At 37.2% G+C, this 16,640-nt stretch overlaps 1 protein-coding gene across 1 annotated transcript; it reads right to left on the bottom strand.

Annotated features, from left to right (window-relative positions):
* Positions 1–217: 217 nt before the first annotated feature.
* On the bottom strand, positions 218–1,068 carry LOC148787127 (zinc finger BED domain-containing protein RICESLEEPER 1-like). The gene is made up of 2 exons (XM_088883255.1): positions 365–1,068; positions 218–261 (listed from the first exon to the last, which is right to left on the bottom strand). Exons 1-2 carry the CDS (start codon positions 1,062–1,064, stop codon positions 218–220), a joined length of 744 nt encoding a protein of 247 aa, XP_088739381.1. The 5' UTR covers positions 1,065–1,068.
* Positions 1,069–16,640: the final 15,572 nt, after the last annotated feature.

Here is a 16,640-nt window from a genome sequence, read left to right as displayed (position 1 = left end):
CCCAAGATCAAAACTTTTACCCATGAACCCCCAAAGCAATCAATTCCAATACACGAGTATTAAAAGAAATCAACAGAGGACTACCCACATCAACCATCAAGTCATTAGCAAACAACATTAACAAAATAATCCATCAAGTCATTACATTCTAATCATTAATTTACAATTACATGTGAAGTACTCGATACAAAATAGTCCAAACTCCAAAGTAGTCCAGTCAAATATCAATTATGATTGAATCAACTCCCAATTTTGTCAGCTCTACAAGAAAACAAACAAAAAAAAGAAAATGAATTGAGATTTATATAAATAAAAATATATAGAATTTAATATAAAACAAAACAAAAGAAAAAATAAAAAGTACCTTGCTCAAACATTTCAATTTCACTTAAATCTTCTTCTATGCTTATTGGCTTGGAATCTTTACGGATCCAATCTTGAGCACAAATAATAGCTTGAACAATTTTAGAAGATAGTGAGCTCCTAAATGCATCAAGAACTCGACCACCAGTGCTAAATGCGGCCTCTGAAGCAACAGTTGAGACAGGAACTGCCAATATATCTCGAGCCATCTTTGAGAGAATCGGAAACCTCTGAGTATTCACTTTCGACCATTTTAATATATCAAACTTTTCCCTATACTCTTCGACATCCTCACTGAGATACTTCTCTAACTCTGATTTTACGTGATCTTTTCCTCCTGTCATGTACAACATGTATTCTTGTTGTAAAGAAAACCTGCGAGTCTCGTTCTCTTCATCATGCATAAACATTTCCTTTAATGAGGAAGAAGATGAAGAAACACGACTAGACGATGAACCCGGACTTTCTAAAGTTCCTTGAAGAGTGTGTCCATATCTTAACTTGTAATCATTGAACAATTCATGAAGACCATCCCGTACTCTCTCTTTCATTGCATCACTTTGTCCAATACCACCATATAATTTATCAAAGGAAAATTCTACAAACCCCAATTTGTGATGTGGATCAAGTATCACACCATAATACAAAACCATATTCATCTTTTCAATTGATCCCCAATACTTGTCAAATTTTTCTTTCATTTTTCTGAACCACAAGGTTGATTATATGTGTCATACACCTCATATGCACATATTTTCCACCTAAAATATTTTGACCCCAGTTTTCAAGTTTCTTTTTCAAGTAAACCATAGCTCCATCATTAGAAGATGCATTATCAACAGTAATCGTAAAAATTCTATCAATACCCCATTCAAGCAAACATTTCTCAACACCTCTACTAACTTCTTTACTTTTGTGTCCGATAATTGGACAAAAGTTCAAAATTCTCTTATGTAAATTCCAACATCATCAATAAAATGAGCAGTAAGACACATGTAATTGACTTTCTGAATAGATGTCCAAGTGTCTGTTGTAATGCAAACCCTTTGAGCATGATTTTTAATAAATAACTTCAATTTTGCTCTTTCACTGACATACATATGGAAAATGTCTTTTGTTATTGTCCTTCTTGATGGAATAGCAAACATTGGACAAGCCACCGACATGAAATGTCTAAATCCAGAATTCTCAACCGTTTTTAAATGGGAGCTCATCTACAACCAACATATAAGACAAAGCCTCTCTAATTTTCTCTTGATCAAATCTCCAATTGACAAGAGGGGCCTCTTTTTCGCCTAAACGAATTGATTGAAAAGACAATCTCGTCTGATTGGTGGAAACATCATGATGTTTATTCTTGCAGGATTCAAAGTGGTTCTTTAGAGGCCTAATTCCATGTACTTTTGGATCGGCTTTGATTTCCCTACTACAATATTTACATCTAGCTTTTTGTACTTTATCCTTTTCACAGTAAAATTTATAAAAATGATCCCACCAAGGTGATCTAGAAGTCACTACCCTCTTTTTTCTTTTCTTAGAATCAAGTGGAATATCGTCCTCATCCTCTGACATATTATCCATACCCTTATCAAAATCAAAGTCAAGATTATCAACATGATCACCAATGACCTGATTATGAACCATGTTCATATTTATGCCTTGATCTTGAGCATCTGATAAGTCTACAGTAGGTGAAGATTGAGATTGAGAATTTGACATCTGCAAGATTAAAACATCCACATGTAAGAATTATGATACACAAGATAGTCTGAGAATATAAGATTATGGATATATAAAATCATGTCTGAGAATCTGAGATATATACTCAAACAGTTGATGTAATGTAAAGCACAACTAACCCTAAATAATTCTTGTTTAATCGAGAAAACATAGGGAAAAACTACAACTGGAAACTTACATTACTTTTTGAATTGTTTTCATTAACTCCTACTCGCTCTATATGGATGCTCATATATGCACTCTCTTTGTTATCTCTCATTTCCACACAAGAACAGTCACAGGCATTGAACTAGATTAAAAATCACAAATACATATACACAGAAAATAAATGAAAATATACACACAGTTCATAGATTTTTATGATCTTAAATTCTTAATACATACACATACACATCCTGACAGTTTGTATTGTTACATTAAATAGTTTCCATTTAGCTTCTATTTATAAAATTGAGGGGATATGTAAATAAACACACTTCTAAACTTTGATCCAGTTTCCAGGATGTTCAAACACACCATTTCATCAACTATCAAAATCTATAGACATTACTCATTCAAGAAACAGGAATATATATCAAGTATCAGTCAATTTGTATTCCCATCATCAACAGAAAACAACTCTACAATAGTTTGTCAACTAGCAATTAGCAATTAGCAATTTCGTACAGTAACGCCCTGAAACTCATTATCTAAATTCTAAAATCCTAAAACCCGTAATGCCCTGAAACCAATTGTAGAAAACTTTCTTCAATAATTGAAAATATGGAGTAGATAATTTTTACCCCAAGTAATATGCATACAACACAAAGTAAAAAACAACAATACACAAACAGAAACCTTACCTGTAGACTATAGTTGAAGATTCAAGGAATTCTAGTTCAAAATTGAATCTTGAAAAAGATGTGTAGACAGAGTAACAACAATGTCAGCAAACGACGGCAACTTGCGAGGAGTGGTGGTTGACTGGCTGGGAAGGGAGAAGAGCGACGCGCCGACGGCGACTTGCGAGTGGCTAACTGGCTGGGAAGGGTGAGAATCAGGCGCAGAGGAAAGAGGGAACAAGTCTGAGAGAGAGGGAACTAGTCTGAGAGAGAGGGAGAATGGGTTCATAAATGGTAAACCCTTTCAATTTTTGCCCCTTTTAATTCGGGTACCCGATCGGGTTAATCGGGTTTGGTTTTAAAAATCGAACTCGATCCGATTAAAAATAGGTGGGTTTCGGTTTACTCGAACCCGCCTTAAAAATTCGAAAAAGCCTCCCCGTTTTACCCGAACCCGATCGGGTCGGGTCGGGACCCGATGAACCTGACCCGTTTGCCCACCCCTAATTGCAGTAGATACTGCTATGTGTTTCTCATAAAAAATAAGGATGAAGCCTTAGATAAATTTATTTTATTTTAGAAATGAAGTAGAAACCCAAACTGGTAAGAAACTTAAAAGATTAAGGTCTGATAGATGAGGAGAGTATGAGTCTAGTAGTTCAATGAATATTGTCAAACTTTTGGCATTGTTCATGAATAGACTCCTCCTTATTCCCCTTCATCTAATGGAATGACTGAACGAAAGAATAGAAAATTCAAAGACATAATTAACAGTCTCCTACTAGCCTCCGGTATACCAAAGTATTTATGGGGAGAGGCTTTGGATGAGGTTAGTCGTATTCTAAATAGAGTCCCTCTGAAATACAATATGAGTACTCCTTTCGAGTTGTGGAAAGGTAGGAAACCAAGCCTCAAATACTTTCGAGTGTGGGGATGCCTAGTAAAAGTGCTAGTCGCAGAACACAAATGAAAGAAATTGGGTCCTAAAACTGTCAATGTTGTGTCCTTGGGCTATGTGGAGACAAGTTATGTCCTAAGATTTCTGGTTATTAAATTAGATATTCCAGGCATTGAGGTCAACACAATAGTCGAATTTCGTGATGCTGTATTTCTAGAAGATGTATTTCCTTTAAAAATAGGAATACCTTCAAATGTTTCATTTGATGATTCACTTGCCTCCACATCTATTTCTAAACATGTGGAAAAGATGTCGAATGTAGGGGTTAGTCATAATAGTTCTAACCAGACTCATGAGGCGTCAGATGAACCTAGACGGAGTAAGAGAGCTAAGGTTGTCAAGGATTTTGGAAGTGATTTGGCACTTACAGTATCAAGGGTGATCCGTTTACTATCAAAGATGCCATGGCTTTTTCAAAAACCAAGAAGTGGAAAGAAGCTGTCAAAAGTGAGATGGACTCCATTGTTTCCGATGGAACGTGAGTCCTAGTCGATCTCTCCCTCTCGGGTGTACTACTATTAGGTGTAACTGAATTTTTAAAAAGAAATTAAAATCTTTAAAGAAAAAGAGGGGATAGACTATTTCGATACCTATTCTCCGATAGCTCGATTGAGTACAATTCGGGTGCTTATAGCATTTGCTTCGATGTATAATCTCCCGATTCATCAGATTGATATGAAAATAGCCTTCTTGTAGGGTGAACTCGAGGAAGAGATTTACATGCATCAGTCTGAGGGGTTTGTAGTTCATGAAAACGAGCATAAAATTTCTAAACTTGTTAAGTCCCTATATGGACTTAAACAAGCAGCCAAATAGTGGCAAGAAAGTTTGATAAAACTATTCTTGCATTTGGCTTCGCTGTAAATGAGAATGATCAGTATATACACTGTAAGGTTAAAGGAGATAAAATAAAAATTCTAGCCTGTATGTGGATAATATTCTATTAATAGGGTCATGTCTAAATATTATTACCGAAACCAAGTCAGTTTTTAAACATAAGTTTGCAATAAAGGATATGGGTGAGGCTAATGTGATTCTTGGCATCAAGTTGACTCGGTCAACTGATGGAATAGTCATTTCTCAAACTCATTATGTTGAGAAGATAATTGAGAAATTTGGTTATCCAAACAGTAAAATTGCTAAGACACCATATGATCCTTCTATAGCTTTATTAAAAAATAAAAGTGTTGTTCCGGTTGCACAACTAAGGTATTCCCAAATTATTGGGAGCTTATAGTATCTGGCAAATGGCACGAGACCAGATATATTTTTTTCTGTATCTCAGCTAGCTAGATGTACTAGTTGTCCTGACAAAACCCATTTGGGTGCTTTGGATAGAGTACTAAGGTAACTAAAGGCCACGGTGTCACTCGCCATACATTATGCTAGATTCCCTGCTATTCTCGATAGATATAGTGATGCTAGCTAGCTAGCCAAAAACTCCAGGAGTAATGGGTGTTCAGGATATGTTTTTACCTTAGGTGGGGGCGTAGTCTCCTGGAAGTCTGCAAAATAGATTTTGATAACCCGGTCTACATTAGAAGTCGAGTTATGTGCATTAGATACGACTGTTACCGAGGCAGAATGGCTATTTGGGTTGTTATCACAACTTCCCATGTAAGTCAGCCGCTTTCACCGATTGTTGTACATTGTGATAGCCAAACCGGAATAGCAAAGGTGATGAGTCATGAACACAATCAAAAGACCAAAAGACACATCAACTTAGACTGAAGTCTATAAGGGCATTAGTGTCAGACAAAGTAATGCGCATTGACTTTGTGGGAACAAAGGACAATGTGGCTGATCCTTTGACGAAATGATGAATCTGTCATAAGTACATAATTTGAGATTGGCGATGGGACTAAAAACCCATCGGTGATGTATCTACGATGGCAACCCAACCTTCTAAGTGGAAATCCCACAAAGAAGATTCAATGTAGTATCAACAAGTTGTAAGGGGTATGTCAAAGCACCAAAATAGACTGATACTTTGTATCTGAATTCTGTCCACTGAAATATTAGAAGGTGCTGCTACTGCAAGTATAGTAAAAGTTTATCTCTGAATGGGGTCAAGTCTTGTAAGACGAGATGCTAGCAGTACATTGCTGGAGACGCCTAACTAAGTGAATATCATTGTTTGACCGCAACTAAGGAATTAAGTTATTCCTAAAAGCATTCATGAACAAGATCACATGGCCGAAGTGTCAACCCTAAAGGTCAACACAAAGTTGTTGGCTTGTTGTTAGTGATAGATGTCGTCACACTCACAAACTTAAATTCAAGGCTTAGTTCCATTTGACTTGGTGACAACTGATGTCAGATAACTTAGACAGTGGTTCAAATCGGAAGGTACCATTGTTGAAAGCAAATCACAGAAATCTGAGTTCAAATCTATGAGTTTGTGGGCATTGTTGAATTTGGATTTCAAATAACAGGAACTCAAAGAATTGAATTTGAAGATGAAAGCAATTTTTTCTTTATGGCCATTATCTCACCTTGTGGTTACAATCCATTTCCTTGACCCAAATTGGCTGTTTCTCTTGGCCAATTCAAGGCCATTATAGCTGCTTTCATTGCCCTCTTCATGGTTGGTTTTTTGGCATGCCTATATAAAGTCATGCCATTTCTCATTTATTGTTGAGATTTCTCTCCCCCTCTCTCTCAGTGCTTCTATAGTTGTTTTTAAAGATTTGAGTTATAAAGTTTTAATTACGAGTTTTTGAGTGTTTGATCAAGGTGTTCTTCGGTATACTGCTGAAATGGAAAGAATTATAATCATCTTATCCTATGAGAAATTACGTTGAACCCAGTGCACTACAAATACAGGAGGCATATTTTCTTCAGGGCAAGCAGTAATTTTGCGATTCGGCTATATTAACAACTTCAATTAGACTGAGAATCGTTACGCTACAATTCTCGTTGTAAGTTTTAGATTTTAATTTTCTTATCGTAAATAATGTTTCTAATTGTTTTATGTTATTTGTTCCAACGTTGCTTTAATTGCTTTTGATTTCTAAATCCAATTGTAATATTTCAAAATGTTATTTCGATTACTTGAAACATAAAATTTTCCAACACCCAAACTAATATCAAATACTCGTCACATTGAATTCCATAAACTACTTACATGGATCAAGTTTGGTCGAATCAAATCCATTATAAAGTAAGTACATCACATTTTCTATGTGATTTGTTACTTTTTTTTTTAAATTATACACCAATCACATGGAAAGTATATTATATTTACCATACAATTATTTCAGGTTCGACCAAACTTGACGAGCTGAAATTTCCCTTGAATCCTGCTATATATCTTTTCAAACCCAACTGTCTTCGGCCATATGTAGTACGGGCTGCATTTTGTGGAAGTAAAAAGCGACAATACGTAACTTCTATTTTAGAATAAGATTAATTATATTCAAATCCCCTATAAAAATATAAAATTATACTTTTTTCAAAAGATTTTTAAAATTATACTTACACCCCTTCAAAAAATACACTTGACACCCTTTGATTAGGATTTGGATGGAAAATGCTAACGCCGACAAAAAAAAAAAAAAAAAAACAATACATAATTTTTAAATTCTGAATATAAGATATATATGTGAAGTGAGGTTAATATTATTACAATTTTTTCTCAATACAAAATTATTATATAAGAATGTTAAATAAGGGGTAAACTTGAAAACGTATGTAATTTGTTTTGCTAATATTAATATTTTTCGTCTAAATCCTAATAAACAAAGAGTTGGTGTAAATAATACATTTGTGGAGGTGTTCTAGCTATAATTCTGTAACTTTTATAGAAAAGAATATAATTTTAAAATTTTAAAAATGATTTAAGTGTAATTAACCCCTTCAAATATGATAATTCTCAGCAAATTTTTACAGACTTTTCTTATGGCATTTTATGACAAGTGGGCAGGCAACAAACCAAATGCCAAAAAAGACAATTTTCGGTGCCATAATTAGCTAATATGAATATATGTAAAGAACATGGGCGACAATGCTTCAAGTTCATTCATTAACTAATTATTAACTCTTCTCTCATCTTCTTACATATATTAACATCCAGACTGAAATAAAAAAGGTCATCACCATGTAGAAGGCTGCAAATTTGGTGCTCCAATATTCACTGCACCTTCTCAATTAGTGGTATAAGTAATATGTTATATATTAAGCACTTTTACTTTTATGCTTAGCTGAATTTTTGTGGAGAATAAAAGATGCCAAAGGTAGTTTTCAAATCATAAGTTTGTGTTCTAAGTTAGGCCATTATCATTTTACTTTTCCTCCGACTATTCTTTCTAACTAATACCAATTTTTTCTTATACATCCATATTTTTCCCGACCAAACAAATCCTAGTCATTCAAATGTGTGGTTTAAATATGTACAAAATTTGAAATGACATAACTACTTCTTTTTAAAATAGTTATAATATATCTTTATTTGTAATTTATATTACGAGAGAACACCCTTTTGATGTTTTACCTTTTTTGTCTATTAATTTAGTATTTTTGATATTTAATTTATTACTGTTATTCTTTATCTAATTTTTTATTCTTTCTCAATATTTTTTTTATAGTTATTTATTTTTTATTTCTATGGATCTTTCTCTTTTTGTCTGTGATATTAGTACAAAATTTATGCATGCATATAGATTATGCCACTTATTAATACTATCATTTGTTCATGTGATTATCATTTTAGGCAACTCACACTATTAATTAGGACCATGTTCCTTTAATTTTTTTTTATTTCCAATTATTTTTATTTATTTTTAATATTTTCTTTACTTGACTTTTGGCCCAACATTTTACTCCATGGTTGTTTTAAATAGTTTTAGCCAAATTTCATATTTTTCTGAAATAATATGAAAAACACACAATTACCACCTATTTAACCTAGGTAAGAGACATTCTATAATTCAATAACTATTAATTTTTTTCCATTGTTGCTCGTTCGAAATAATTAAATTAATGAACACTATTTAATTTGACTTCTTTGAGGCTTGAAAATGGGTTTTTCAATTTAATTATATTTACTTCCATTTGAAGCTCCAAGTTCTTCCTCTCCTCCTCAGCCTTAGTCGTTGCTGCTTGCTCATCGTTCCTGGTAGATCGAACTCGGCTTTGCTTACTAGGCCTCGAAGGACTTGGGCTACGAAGCCTACGTCGTCTTATCAAATCACTCGGTCCAGCTTCCCCCATAGGACAGTTACCTCGCGACCATATTATATTTGCATTTGGAGAAAGGTTTCCTCTCTGCTCAGCCAACTCTTGAGATCACGTGTCCCCACTCTCTACTTCAATAGGGGCTCGACCCCTAGGAATATCACTTTCTAGCATGGTAGAAGAATCTGGCTCAATTTGGGCTGATACGATCGGAGGGGGGACGACCTGAGCCGCAGCCCTGTCTTGGGCTGCCTGTATCCGTCGAGCAACTCGAGCTTGAATAACCATTTTATCTACAACCAAGAGATAAAGTTAGAAATATTTTGCCTGCGACTTAGAAGAAAGAACAAGAGAATGAATAATTTCATCTAAAGAACCCCTAACTTGGAGGGGCGCTGGAGTGAGATGCGCAAGCCTTAGAACTTCTTCTACCAGAATTTTCTTTGGGTTATAGCGATAAGAAGTAAGGTTGTTTATCTAATCTCCTTCCGGCCCCCTTCCCTCAATTACTGGCTTTGGCTTATCTACGCTCCAATCACGTGTGAAAGGCCATTCACGACCTGGTGGTAGTCGAATAAAGATGTATTTTTGTCCAAGGGCCAACATTAGAAGTAAGAGGGTCGAGAAACCTACAGTCTTTCGAAGTAGAAAGGTAGAAAAAACCTCTATCCCTAATCTTTTAGAGGTCGTAAAGGAATACAACGACCTAAAATTATCGAAGTTGGGCTTAAAATGGTGAACCCTCATTATTATGATAGAAAGGATTACATGACGAATAGAATTAGGCGACAATTGCGTAGGACAGAGGCTCAAACGAGTCAATATTTGGGCTACATAAGGGGCTAAAGGTAATCGCAACCCGGCATCAAAATGATGAAGTGAAAAAGAGCAGAAGCCCTTTGGAGGTCGATGCATGCGATCCAACGACCTAGGGATAAGGATCTCATAACTATTGGGAATAAAGTTTTTTTTTTTATGCGATGGATTTGTTACTTTATAGTACTAACTATGCCAGGCCAAGGACTATGTTACAACATCGACTAAAATTTAGCATAAGTGGGGGAGTCGTCAGGATCGGATTCTTCTACCTAGCGACTAGATCGCGACCTAATCCTAGAGGGACCTTCTAAGGGAACAGGGGTCGTATCCATATGAGGGGAGGTAGCAGAAGATGCAGAATTAGAACCAGAATTAGAAGATTTGGAAGAAGACATGGTACCTTGATGAGACGAAGCCGAGGTCAGAAGTGTAGAAGACAGAGGTCGAGGGAGAATAAGCAGTGATCTCAAGCAAGTGACAGAACCGGTAACATTAGAGATCCGCGTGCAAGATTCAAGGCTAGGATCGTGGAGGCTCATTCGCTGTGCAATCCGGACGCGTAATTAATGTGGGGCCGTCCGATCTAAAGATGGAAAACCCAGGATTACGACACGTGGCTACACCCCATATCCAAAGTTTACTTTATAAATATATTGATTGGTTCATTAAGTGGTAAGATACATTCAATCATTTTAACTGATTACTATAAAGGGCATATTTCTATCTTGAATCCATACTAACTTGGGCGTCGGAGGGTCTTCGTCAAGACGAACCCGACTAGCCAAATTTTATTCTTTCATCCTCAAGTCCAGTTCAAGGTCCATTTGGAAAATGTAGCACGATCGATATTGCTCTACAAAGTCAAATTATTCCAGGCGGATCAGTTGGCGCCGTCTATGGGAACACCCTAAGGATATATAGAAAATGGAAGAGAACTCGAGAGGAAATATGCCAGGTAGGGAAACGACTTTAGGAACCATGGAACGAACTATCCGATTAACAAGGTTTGAATTACAACAAATGATCGAAGAAGCAGGACGAAATGCCATCATGGCTTGCGAACGCATAACAACAACACCTGTTGAAAAAGAAGCTACAAAGAAGAAGTTGTTCAAAGAAAAACACCAAGAAATAGTGTCAAAAGGAACGAGTAAAAAAGAAACGGAGAAAGGTCATCATGCATCGTTAGAGGTCGGATCAAGTAATCGCGACCTAAGCCAATTAAGAGGACCGACAATATCACGAGCAGAACTGGATAGCGTGGGAAAACATATTGCAATGTTAGAGAAGCAGATAGATGAACTCAAATGATGGGGGGCGATAGTATCTCATCATCGAAACTCATCTTTCAACAACAAAATATTGACAGAAATTGTAAATCCGAACTTCAGAATGCCTGACTTCCCTAAGTATGATGGGACTAGAGATCCACAAGAGCATTTGGCGGCCTTCGATCTGGTAATGAATCTTTTATGGGCAACCTTGTCCCCTTAATGCAAAATTATTTGTTTACCACTTTGACAGGTAAAGCTCATAAATGTTTCACCAATCTACCCCCCGGCATCATAGAATCGCACGAGCAACTCGTGCAGAAATTCACGTTCCACTTCGCAAGTAAAAGAAAACAAAAAATGTCCGCAACCCATTTATTCACTATTAGGCAGCAAGAAAATGAGACACTGAAAAGTTTTATGGCAATATTTAATAATGAAACCTTAGAGGTACAAGATCTAAGGATAGATATGATGGTTAGCATTCTCATCCATGGATTAAAGAAAGGACAATTTGCATCTGCATTGGCAAGGGATCCCACTCAGACATGGTTAGCTCGGATCGCGAGAGAGACCATAATCGCCAAAGGAAAGAAGGAGATAGGCGACCAAAACAGGACAGAAATAGAGAACCCCTCTACCAGCCAAAATACCATAAGTATACGCCGCTAAACATGACACAAGCAAAAGCCTTACTGATGTTAGAGAAGAATGATATCTTGAAATGGCCACGGCATATAAGATTCACCCCAGCAAAGAAGTATTCTAATAAATACTGTAGGTTTCATCGAGAAAACAACCACGAGACAAAGAAGTGCTATGAACTAAAGTATGAGATCGAACGACTCGTGCATCAAAGGTACTTCAAAACCAAGTATCACGAGATCATGAAGAAGGAGGTCGCCCCAGCAGTTCAAGAAGTCATGAAAGGAGACAAAAGGAAATGAAGAAAAGATGAACCTAAGATCAAAGAAAAATGCGCCTGTAAAAGGCATTTTACATACAATAGCAAAGGCTCAGAAGTAGGATACTCAAGAAGATCAAGGAAAAGGTTCGAAAGAGAGAATCAGTCGAGTAGAGGAACACAGATCATGAACATTGCAACGGAGCAGGAGCACGTGTTTGGAGCCCAAGATGCTGGCGAAAGGATCGTAACAGACAACGACCCTATGATCATCAAGATGGACATTGCCAATTTTACCGTTCATAAGGTACTAGTGGATAATGGCAGTTCTGCTGACATTATCCTCCTGGACGTATTAAGAAAAATGGGGTTAGATGGTGCCAAATTGGAGCCTGTGAGAACATCTCTGGTCGGGTTTGGAGGGAGCGAAGTCGAATCGTTGGGTACAATAGAATTACTAGTGTCTATCAGATGCAAACTAAAGCAAAAAACCTTAATGGTAAAATTCCTTGTTGTAGATACATCCTATGCTTATTATGTTATATTAGGTAGACCTGGACTTAACTTTTTCAGGGCAATAGTCTCTACATATCATTTGAAAATGAAGTTTCCAACCTAGAGTGGGGTAGGAGAGGTGGTGTGTGATCAAGTGGAAGCCAAAAGATAGTATAATATGTCCCTGAAAGAGCAAGATATGGTTGAGAAGAAGAGGAAATTTGTAGAATTGATCGAGAATGGATGGGAAAAGGAAAAGAACCAAAGAATATAACCCATCGATGAACATAAAGAGACAGAACTGATACAAGGAGATCCCTCGAAAATGACCAAAATTGGGTCAAGAATGGGGGAAGGATTGGAAACGTTGATGATTGCATTCCTTCGCAGTAACGCGGATCTATTCGCTTGGAACCCATCAGAGTTTAAAGGAATAAGTCCAGAAGTGATAGTCCAACAATTAAATGTCAACCCCACAATGCCATCGGTACAACAAAAGAAGAGAACATTCGGGATCGAAAAAAATTGCATTATCGAGGAAGAAGTCAACAAACCATTAAAAGTAGGGTACGTCTCTAAAATCCAATATACGGGCTGGTTATCAAATGTGGTGGTGGTACCAAAAGCATCTAGCAAATGGAGGATGTGCATAGATTTTACAAATGTAAACAAAGCATGCCCCAAGGACCCGTATCCACTATCAAGGATCGATCAATTGGTGGATTCGACAGCGGGATATGAGCTTTTCTCCATGATAAACGCATACCAAGGATACCATCAAATCTTTATGGCAACAGAAGATCAGGACAAGACATCCTTCATAACGGAGCGAGGTATTTATCGTTACAATGTAATGACTTTGGACTAAAAAATATAGGTACCACATACCAAAGGCTGGTGAACAAGATGTTTGCAAACCAAATATGAAAAACTATTGAGGTGTATGTAGATGACATGCTCGTGAAGAGCCAACGATTAGAAAGTCATCTGATACACCTGGAAGCGACTTCCGCGATCATGGGAACATATGGAATGAAACTCAATCCAAGCAAATGTACGTTCGAGGTTGGAGGTGGCAAGGATATATGGTCAGTGATCGAGGGATAAAAGCCAATCCAGAGAAAATCGAGGCGATCTTGAAGCTAAAATCAACCACCTCAATAAAAGAAGTCCAAAAACTAGCTAGTAAGATCGCATCTCTCAATCGTTTTATTTCCAGATCAGCTGATCGAAATTTGCATTTATTTAAAATCTTGAGAAAAGCAAAGGAATTTAAATGGACGGAGGAATATGAGCTGGCATTCCAGGACCTGAAAAATTACTTGAGATTACCACCACTGTTAGCAAATCCAAATGAAGGAGACACGTTATACCTTTATCTAGCTGTGTCGGATAATGCAGTTAGTTCGATACTGGTGAGAGAAGAAAAAAAATCTAGAACCTGGTATATTATGAGAGTAAGATGCTACAAGGACTAGAAAAAAGATACACTATAATAAAAAAATTTATTTTGGCCCTAGTGGTAACAGCTCAAAAGTTGCGGCCTTATTTCCAGTCGCACAAGGTCATAGTGTTGTCTAATCAACCATTGAAAAGTATGGTCATGACCAGAAGCTTCAGGAAGACTGATAAAATGGGCAGTCGAATTGAGCAAGTACGATATTGATTACAAAGTTAGAACTGCTGAGAAGGCGCAAATTCTAGCTGCTTTCGTAATGGAGCTAGCAAACGAACCAAATCAAGAATTAGGTACCTGGATGTTACGTGTAGATGGCTCCTCAAATGCCAATAATGGAGGAGCGGGAGTATTGATACAAGGACTAGGAGGGGTAGAGATCAAGGTCGCAGCCAGACAATCCTTCTCCACAACCAATAATGAAGCAGAATATGAGGCTTTGATACTGGGATTAGAATTGGCTTACGAAGCTGAAGCCAAAATTCTAGAAGTGTATAGTGATTTACAACTTGTAGCAATACAGATCGATGGGACATATGAAACCAAAGAAAAATCCATGACTTTATATCACAAGAAGGCTAAATCATTGATGCAATGTTTTGACAAATGTTCCATTCAAGAAGTCCCGAGATGCGAAAATGACAGGGCAAACTCCTTATCAAAATTCGAAGCACTTCTATCAAGCATCAAAGATCGAAAAATCACTGCTATGATAAACGACCAACCAACGATCTCAGAGAATTTGGAAGTCAACACTGTGGAACCACCTTGCCCTTGGAAGGATGAAATTATGGATTATCTTAAAGTAGGGACTCTACCTGACAACCCCATACGAGTTAGAAGATTGAAATTCAAAGCCGCCAGGTATTTTGAACTCTAAGTATTCTGAAGTGGGTGATGCTTCTGCCTTGAAGGTGAGTGAACAACGACCTAGTCCTAAGAATTTTAATACTAGAACTCGACATATGGGGACCTTATAGGCAAGCCACAATTTTAATACTAGACAACTCGTGTACCTTTCTATTTGAGTAATACTAGAACTAAATCTTGCTTTGAGCTTATACATATCGACATATGGGGACCTTATAGGCAAGCCACAATTTCGGGAGCTCACTACGTTTTAACTATTATGGTCGATTTTTCTAGAGCCACTTGGACCTTTCTAATGAACAACAAATTCCAAACACTCCATACCTTAACTGTTTTTTTTCCTTGATACGCACCCAGTTTGGCTACAAAATTAGAATGGTTAGGATTGATAATGGTTCCTGATCCATCCAAGAAAAATGGTCTCGAGCCCACTCAGCGACTTGAATCAATTCCTCAAATAGACTTGCAATCCTGAGAACACAAAAGCAATTAGGCTAGTCGGGTTGGTCCCCGATGAAGACACTCTGACACCCAAGTTAGAGTTTAGATAAAGGGATAGAGTAGGTAGATAGAATGTATTGCTTCGAGTACGTGAATGTTACCTTCTAATGAATACAACCCGTCATATTTATAGATTTTCCCATAATGTATTTGGTAAATGCAAATATGTTGTAATTATGCTTAAGTCAAGCTCCCGGATCGCAGATAATTAATGTCCCCTAATTATTGCTGACGTTGTTTTTGCCATATGAGTACTTAGTGGGAGTTTTTTACCTTTTTAGAAGATTTTCCAAATTGGCAGCCCAATTTATCCATAACAAGGGGTAAATTTGTCTTTAGATAAATCACCCTTATCAGTTCCGAATTCACATGTTCTAGCTGCCGTCATCTCTTCTAAACACTTGGCATTTGTCATCAAAAGTCGTGTACCTACACCCCCCAACAGAATGAGGTAGTAGAATGAAAACATAGGCTCCTCCTTCAAGTGGCTCGAGCACTCATGTTCCAATCTTCCTTACCTAGTCGTTTCTGGGGAGATTCTATCTTGATGGCAACCCACATTATCAATAAACTTCCTACGCCTACTTTGAATTGGAAATCCCCTTTTGAAATTCTCCATAACTCTACTCCTAAATACGATACCCTTAAGTCATTTGGATGCCTTTGCTTTGCTTCTAATATTTATCCAGGAAAAACCAAGTTTGACCAACGGGCATTTGCATGCATTTTCCTAAGCTATATGCCTAATCAAAAAGGCTACAAGGTGTTTGATATACACAACAACACAGTATTGGTCTTAAGGGATGTTCTTTTCCATGAAACAGTATTTCCGTTCAAATTTGTTCCAGATAAAGCTGTACAACCTTCTTTACCTCTTCCATCTTTTGTCCTTGATTCCTCTTTCCTACTCTACCTTCCCACATTCCCTCTGATAGCTGTGACTCTCCTCACTCTGAAGAACGTACTCCTAACATTTCCACTGCTCCTCCTTCACCTGTCAATCCTACATTGCCCAACCAACTTCATCGTTCACAAAGGGTAACGCAGCCACCTTCCTGGCTGCGAGATTTTGTTTGTAACGCCACTCATCTTCCTCATTACAGCTTCACGTCCCCTCATTGTGCCTTTCAGGCTGCTCTGTCTACAGTTTGGGAGCCTAGTTGCTATAATCAAGCTAAGGAGTTTGAGGAGTGGAGACAAGCAATGAGGAATGAACTTTGTGCGTTGGAGCAGAATCAGACATGGGAACTCACTGATTTACCTTCTA

The sequence above is a fragment of the Sesamum indicum genome, linkage group LG8 (assembly GCF_026168435.1).
Source record: "Sesamum indicum cultivar Baizhima isolate 11 linkage group LG8, ASM2616843v1, whole genome shotgun sequence".
Classification (NCBI taxonomy): Eukaryota; Viridiplantae; Streptophyta; class Magnoliopsida; order Lamiales; family Pedaliaceae; genus Sesamum; species Sesamum indicum.
Note: the sequence above shows the minus strand (reverse complement) of the source record. Positions and strands in the feature narration are given on the sequence as shown.